Source organism: Dermacentor andersoni, chromosome 9 (assembly GCF_023375885.2).
Source record: "Dermacentor andersoni chromosome 9, qqDerAnde1_hic_scaffold, whole genome shotgun sequence".
Lineage (NCBI taxonomy): Eukaryota > Metazoa > Arthropoda > Arachnida > Ixodida > Ixodidae > Dermacentor > Dermacentor andersoni.
Window position 1 is genome coordinate 44,221,753 of NC_092822.1, and position 7,886 is coordinate 44,229,638.

The window sequence follows — 7,886 nt, forward strand, 5'->3', positions numbered from 1 at the left end:
CAAGACGACAGACCACGTGGTTTCTAGCGCCAGCACGCATGGCAGGGCTGCATAGGCGACGTGCTTGCACGGAAGAAGCGACGCTTTCATTTCCATGTCATATCCATGCAAGCAAACATGAGCAAGGAGCAAGTTAAGTAAGCTTTCACCCTGCCTCTGCATGAACCAACGTACGCCGACTTGCAGTTTTGGTGGAAAAGGCTCCTCGACACACTGACTCATTCGACGCCCCTTGTTTACATTAGCCATCCAAGATACACTTATCGCATGCTTCGTTGCCGGGGCCAAGAGCTTCACAGCGAACTGATATGGTCGACCGGCAGTCATCCTTGGAAGGAGGGATTGACAAAAGCTTGAAGACGGTCCGAACAATGGAGGCGCCCGGGGATTGCCAAGACGTAACGCACACAGCCGCCGAAACCGTCAGCGGTAAGTCGTCTCGAAGAGTCTCCCATTACATCGACGACCGCATCCGTCATATCCGCGGCGTCCTCGCCCGTAGCGGCATTAACTTCGACCGGGCCTGCACCTTCGATGCCAATGGCGACTGTTGGCTGTCCGCAAAGTTGACTCCGTGGAACAAGCTAATCGCACCGCTGGGCCTAGAGCTCAGCGAGTTGGAACCGTCGAAGCTCTACCTTCGCTCCATCAACGTCGATGGTCGGATCCAGCCTGAGGTGAAAGCGGTGCACGAAAGCGCGTACATCTTTACGTGGCTGCCCAAGCAGCACGCGTGCGTGCAAGCCATACATCTGAACGAGAACGTCCTCTACCAAAAGCCGGCGTACGCGCTGAAGCTCGCGCTTGGCGAGAGCGCCCGCTTGCGTCACCTCAGGCTGAAAGGCGGCTACTCGACACCTTTCAGCGAACGCGACCTGTCCGAGGGCATGAGGCCGTTGGCGGGCCTCGAGAGCTTCGAATTCCTCAAGCTGGACGTCGCTTCCCACAAGCTTGCCAGGGACATCGCGGCCCTTCTGCGCAGAAACGCGGACCACCTTGCCAAGGTAGCGTTCGAGCGCAACGCACTCTCGCAACGTAGCACTGCCACCCTTCTCGCCGCGCTCGCCAAGTGCGAGGCCCTCGCCAAACTTTCGTTCGACCACAACCACCTGAACAAGGCCAACATCGCAGCGATGGCCGCAGTAATCCGCTCCTGCAACCAGCTGAAGGAGCTGTCCCTTCGCTACAGCTTTGGGGAGGAAGGACACATCGGTCCCATCGCGGAGGCGCTGCAGTTCAACGTGTCGCTCGTGGAACTGAAGTTGCACGCGTGTGAGGCGCCTTTGGCACCGCTCTTCAAAGCCCTGGAGACGAACGCGACTATAAGGCTATTGGACCTGGACTCTTCCACGTTGTCCTCCACCGCTACGGCGTGCCTTGCCGAAGCTCTGCGCCACAACAAGGGACTCCGGTCGGTCGCGCTGCAGCACTGCAGTGTGGTTGACTCTGGCGCCGTAGTGCTTGCCAGCGTAATGGCGCAAAATGTTACGCTCGAAACACTGGACCTGTCTTACAATTACGTTGGCTTACGAGGCATCACGGCTTTCTGCCAGGCTCTGGGGAAGAATGACGTTCTAAGAAAAGTCTCCTTCGGATCCTTCGAGGCTTCAGATCAGCAAAGGTACGTGAACAGGGGTGCCTGAGCTACGACTGCAGTCAGGCGTCGGAGATAGACTGGTGGAGTCACGTTGAGATGACTGAATCTCTTGCACGTCGTTTAGCAGAGTCTGCAGGTTGACAGTGTCACGACTCAGAGTCGATGCATTAGCTCCTCCTGAGTAGTGGCATAAGGGAAATGAAGTCTGGTGCCTACCTTTCGCCAATTGCCTTCGTAAACGAGACAAAGGCCTGATGAAATCAAAGGCAGTAATTTAATGAAATTTTTAAGCTACCAAACAAACTGGCGTTATTAAGTAGTGGATGTGATTATGTTATACAGAAAAAGTATGAAAGTGACAATTCCAAAGGACAGGTGTAACAATGTTGGACAATTACGATGTGCAATCACAACGTGAACAATGAACATCAATTCAAACTACATTTCTAAATAATAATTGGGAAAGCATATATTTAGTCCACAGAATCAAAAGTGGCATGCATAAAACTGGGCGCGCCGACAGTCCGTCCCAACAGATGCGTAAGTGACCCTCGACGGCGGCGGCTGGCGGTGCTCCATGTCGGGGCACATTGTCAGCAGCTTATTTGCCCGGTAGTTGCTTTGCGTTCATCATTCCCAGAGCAGACTGCTGGAGTGTCGGATCGGCTCGTTTTCATAAAACTCTCGAGGTGTCTCCGTTCCCCTCCTGGCGTCCAGACATGGATCACACACGCGCACTGGATCTCACCGTAGTTCAGACTCCTCTGGCAGTCACCTTCACCGGCAGTCAATTTGATCGCACACAAAACAATAGCTGCGGACAAAGACGGCTGCACGTAGGCCGGGTGTGCTTCCACCGTGGTTCAGATTCTGCTAGTGGTCACCTTCACTGGCAAGCAGTATAATAGCACACAAAACAGCTGCGGACGCAGCCACCTTCGCGGGGCCCGGTTGTGTAGCCACCATGGTTTCTACCCTACCAGTGGTCGCCTTCTGCGTCGAACAATTTAATCACACACACAACAGGAGTCACGAATGCACACAGCTCACGTGCTCTGGATGTACCCAAGATCGCGTTCCCTTATAAGCCATTTACTTATAATGTTTCTTTGCATTCTTCATAGTGGAAGCAACTCGCAGGCACTCTCGCATCACCTTCCTGGAGTATGATCCTAAAGTTACCCGAGTTAAGCCTTTGAGCCTAAATATCAGGCGTGTTGGCCTAGTTTGACGCTACATTATCTCCATATGGGTAAGGTTATGCAGCAGCTATACTTTTCCGTTATTCATTCCCAGCTTACGTATTGCGTTCTAGTGCCAAGCACCTGTAACAGCACAGATGCAAACAGGCTGTGGTATTCCCTACAAAAACGCACATTGTGTCTAATAAAGTAGCATTGCCTAACACATGTCACTTTTTCATGTGTATAATGTGATTCTGTGTTTTTTGGATTGTTATAAACAACTAGCTGGACTGGTATTTCAGAATGTTAGACAACATTTCCAACACCTGACTTCATAGTGCACATAATCTGAATGTTGCAGCACTTGTCAGCCCAATAAGGTGCACAAACTTTGGAGCACGGTCGATAAACGATCAAATTGCTGAACTGTGTAATTAGAATCCTCATGGTATATGCAAAACGAGACCACTAACATATTCCAATTTAAGAAATCTTTCCAGTTGACGAAAAAGTGATGTGTTTCTCGTGTAAATAGAAGATGTACTGGGTTTGGTGTAGTGTTTCATGACATCTGCAAAATTTAGTGCAAATTCATCTGGCCAAATTTCTTTTTTCGTTATACTTTGCTGATTGCTTGCGTTTATGTAAATTCGTTGTGTGCTGTTCGACTTTCATTCCTGTATGATTAACACACACATCGTGCATACTGCTCCACGAGCGTAACATAGATTTGTTTTGTTAATGGGTGTTTCATCTTTTCGATCAAGTGTCCCATCTCTATACGTAGCATATGTTAGTGTTCTGCATTGCTGTACCTCTCTGAAGTGCGGTAGGAGGTTTAGGTCCAGTTGGAGGACAGATAGCCTCCTTTTCTCTCCATGGCAGTCGCTCAGATTCTGCAAATAAAAATGAAAAAAAAAGAATCCAGTGAAGCTTTTGCAAACAATAACACATCATAAAGTGCTACTCTTTAATAACTTTTCGTGTGAACATGCCAGTGGCTTAAAAGGGGTGGCTCTTTATCCTTTAATGACGGCACATAATATAACCCCAAAAATGCTTACGTTTGTTTTGTCTAAATGTGTTGAACACCTCAAGAATAACCATAATCAACTGAAAGAAAAGAAGGTTTTGCAGAAAACTTTGGCAATAGGAGGGAAACACTAGGCAGGAAACTAGAAGTGGGCCTCATCCCAAGCCGTCTATGGCTTCGCCTTGAATTTGTACAGACAGCTCTCGTTATGTTAACTATATGTGTACATTTCATTTGCTTTACGTCACGTTTGTGACACTACTGTAGCCGGAGACTTTGTATCAATCTCTCCTGCATGCGCGTTCAAAAGAAAGCAAGATGTGTGCCAGACTTCTTCCTCTTCACCCTCTCTGCCTGCTCTAAACCTGCTCAAATGATGCTGCCTTTGATTCAGTGTTGGTCGAAGGCATTTAGACAGAAAGATTGTACTCTATACCAGCAAGAAAAAAATTTCTTAATTTTAAGCAAAGCTTTCTTTTCCTCTTCCTTTGATTTTCCCGCTGCTGCTGTGGCTGCTTTGCACACTGCATCGAGGGTGGTTCAGAGCGTGTATATATACATGGAAGGAGCACGACAGAGAGGAAAGGAGACGCAAGAAACTCGTTTGGACCTTTGCACCGCATCGAATGTGCACAATGCCCTCTGGAGCTCTGTGGGCGTCACCACATTAACCTTATGACAGCTGTAATTATCCCTGACTCCCAGCAAAACCTCTGCAGAAATTGCAGTGCTTACCTTTCTACCAACCTGCAAGTCCAGGGGGGTGCTAGATAGAATGGTATAGAGGAGGGGGAGAGGAGGCAGAGATTAAGTAGAACCGGCGGAGTCGTGAAATGAGTAACATTCTTGCTACTTTTCGCTTGCAGTTCCCAAACGAAGGGGCGGGGAATAGGGAAAAGGTGACATGAGAACGCAGGGAAGCGCTACAACTATAGACATGACAGTGGTTGCGGGGAAATTAGATAAACTTAAGTTCAAGGTACGCTACCTTTGTGCTATTGCTGAAAATTAAACACCATGCAATTATGTTAAGCACCACATTAACAGCTAATTAATTAAAGCGCATTGCAGGGTCTAGGCAACAATACGGAAGCGGCTGCGCATCAAATCAACACTTCTGTGCGCGCCGCAGTAGCTTTTTGGCTATGGTATTGCCCGAAGTTGTGGATTTGATCCCGACCATGGCACCCGCATTTTGATAGGGGTGAAATAAAAAATGCTCGTGCACTTAGATTTAGAGACACGTTAAATATCACCACGGTGTCAATATTAACCCAGAGTCCCCCACTGCAATGTGCCTCATGCTCAGATTGTGGTTTTGGCATGTACAACCCCATAATCGAATTCAAGTTTAACACTTCTGCCACGATGCAATGTCCCATGTGAGCCAGTGAAAATGCTCAACCCTCTCAGAGATTATGAAATGTAGCACACAACAATGCCTCAAGCAAACACCTCTCTCTGGGTGTTCTGTAGACTACACAGACAGCAGTGGTGCATGCAAGGTAATGTTTAACATCAACTCACCACTCTCGTGTTGGACCAGACATTGAAGAAATTAAACATTCGTCATCAACATCACTACTAACTTAGTTAGTCAAAGCAAACAGCACAGAAAGCTTCGCTTACATCAATTCCCACATTGCATGGGATCGGCATGATTTTCGGTTATGTTGCCTGTAGGCAGCATTCATCAGTAAAATGTTCATGCCTATCTCATTTAACAGCAAAACATTCCGTGCTTGCGTGTGTGTAGCTACATTCATAACAGCTTTATTGTGCATTACAGGAGGGACTTGGCTCATCTGCTGAACCAGTGCCAGTGCTATGGCCGCATCGCACTGCCATGGATTGACGTTGACCTGACACCCCTGACGATGGCATTGATACTGGATTCTCAGTCTCCCTCGGAACTCGACCTTGATGAAACTAACGAGCTCTCCTGCTCACTTTTTTGCGCACTTTTTGACGCTCTTGCCACCAACACTGCGGTCAGGGTCTTAAAGGTAGAGGCACGGCACTACGAACCCCTCAAGGCAGAAGCACTGCGCAAAGTGTTGATCTCCACTGAGTCTATCAAGAGCCTGGAGTTGCAGATGGGCATCAATTCGTTCGAAGGGTCCCTCCTTGTCGATGTATCCAAAGCCCTACAGGTCAACACAACTGTGACTGAGCTGATCATATACACGCGGGAAGTGGGCCTTCGCTCTTCTAAGGAATTTGCCAAAATGCTGTCGCACAACAGAACGTTGACGAGGATAGTGCTTCACTGTCAGTACCTCGAAACAAAGCGACTGGAGATGCTGTCTCGGGGAATGATAGAAAACAGGGTTGTCACATCATTCACGTTCAACCACCCCTTGCGGAGAAATCATTCCACATTCCGTCTTCACGAGGCTCTCAGGCGAAACATCACCTTGCTCAACATGGCAGTCAAGTTTGTGATGCAGAGCAATCTGACAAAGCACTGTGCCCAAGCATTTGAGACGTTGCGCGGAACTTCTTTGTTGGTGTCGCAGGTCTCCAAGGTATGTGGGAAGCCCGAAAAGGATGCCGTGGCAGACATTGATGCAGCAGACAAATACATACGTTCGCATTATCTCTATGTGACTGGAGTCGTCAGGTTTTCTGTGAAGTGCTACCCCAGCACACAGACGCAGGTGGATGCGTTGAATGATTACTGCTGGCTAGCAATTGCAGAGTTCCTCAAGGTTTCTGATGTGCTTGATGAATAATGATCTGTTGGTGCTATTCATCGTCCTTGGTCTGTTTATGCTACTTTGTATTTATGTGCGCTATTACTTATGTAAACGTTGCCCAGCGATGGTGAACGTGCTCACTGGAAAAACCTTGTGTAACTGGCTTTTCATTACGTTGTATAGAGTGCCAGTTCCTCGAATGTTCTTGTGTTTGAGGAACAAGAATATTGTGATACTATTAAGTCTCGTTAAACAGTGTTGAAAAACTTTTAATACTTTTTTTTAGCCTGTTACGTTTTATTAAGATGAAAACGTACCTGGAAAGTACTTGTGACAAAACTTGTTGCTGTAATTTATTGTTCAGAACGGGCAATTTATCATTGTATTCCCCTGCCTGCATGTGTCTGTGCGATTACATTTGGCTATAAAAAGTTTTGCCACGTGTTGGCAGTGATGAGATTCTATTGTGGCTTAATGTCAAGCACTGGGTTCAATTCAGTGTTGCAATAACCCCATTTCACTGGTGATATGGTACAAAAAAATATTCTTGCGCACAAGCTTAGCTGCACCTCGGGGAGTGCCCTCTGGTCTACACTAATCGAGAGTCCTGTAGAAGGATGCATCTTGGAGCTTAACTGGCTTAACCGCCATTTTGGGACGATAAACATCAGTTAGAAGTACTCGGGGCAACCCGGTCAAGACTGAGTGGTGGCTTTGTTCACTTGCTGTATTGTTGGAATGTACTTCTGAAATGTACTATCGCGCTTCACGAGTTGCTATGCGGGTATACATCCGTCAGTTCTTTCAATAAAAATGGATGAGTGCCATTCTTGTAAACAGATTACTACCAGTCATTGGATTTGTGTTCAACAATACTTCCTGGTGCTGCCATTTGGACACTGTATGGCAGCAAGTGGGAGTCCCTTAAATTTTACAAACCTACCCACCCAGCAGCAACGATAACCTTAATGAATGTGTAACGGCCGCTGTTGCTTGAATATGTTATGAATAAGCTTAATAAACGTTTCTTTCAGTGCCCTTTCAATGTTCCTCGAGAGCATAGTTTACAAATTTTTTGCAAGTCAATAGGTGCGACAAATTTTTTACTATTTCACCCATTTTTTAGTAATGTCCTTGAGTGCCGTATTTTTTCACTTTATAAATTGGCAAAACTGATTTCAACACTAGCAAGCATTTTTCAATGTATGTAAATGTTGCAGGTGATTGAACCATGGTTAGAAAAAAAATACCTGTGGCACTATGACTTGCAGCTAAACTTTGATGTGACTGGACCTGAGAATGTTTATTTGTATCGAATACAATCAAAACTGATGTGAATAGCATAATGCTTATTCGAGAGCAAAAAATTTTTG

General features: G+C 46.8%; 1 protein-coding gene across 1 annotated transcript; it reads left to right on the forward strand.

The window, feature by feature from the left end:
- On the forward strand, window positions 1-7,350 carry LOC126527745 (uncharacterized). The gene is made up of 2 exons (XM_050175617.2): window positions 1-1,621; window positions 5,604-7,350. Exons 1-2 carry the CDS (start codon window positions 309-311, stop codon window positions 6,547-6,549), a joined length of 2,259 nt encoding a protein of 752 aa, XP_050031574.1. The 5' UTR covers window positions 1-308; the 3' UTR covers window positions 6,550-7,350.
- The last annotated feature ends 536 nt before the right edge of the window (window positions 7,351-7,886 follow it).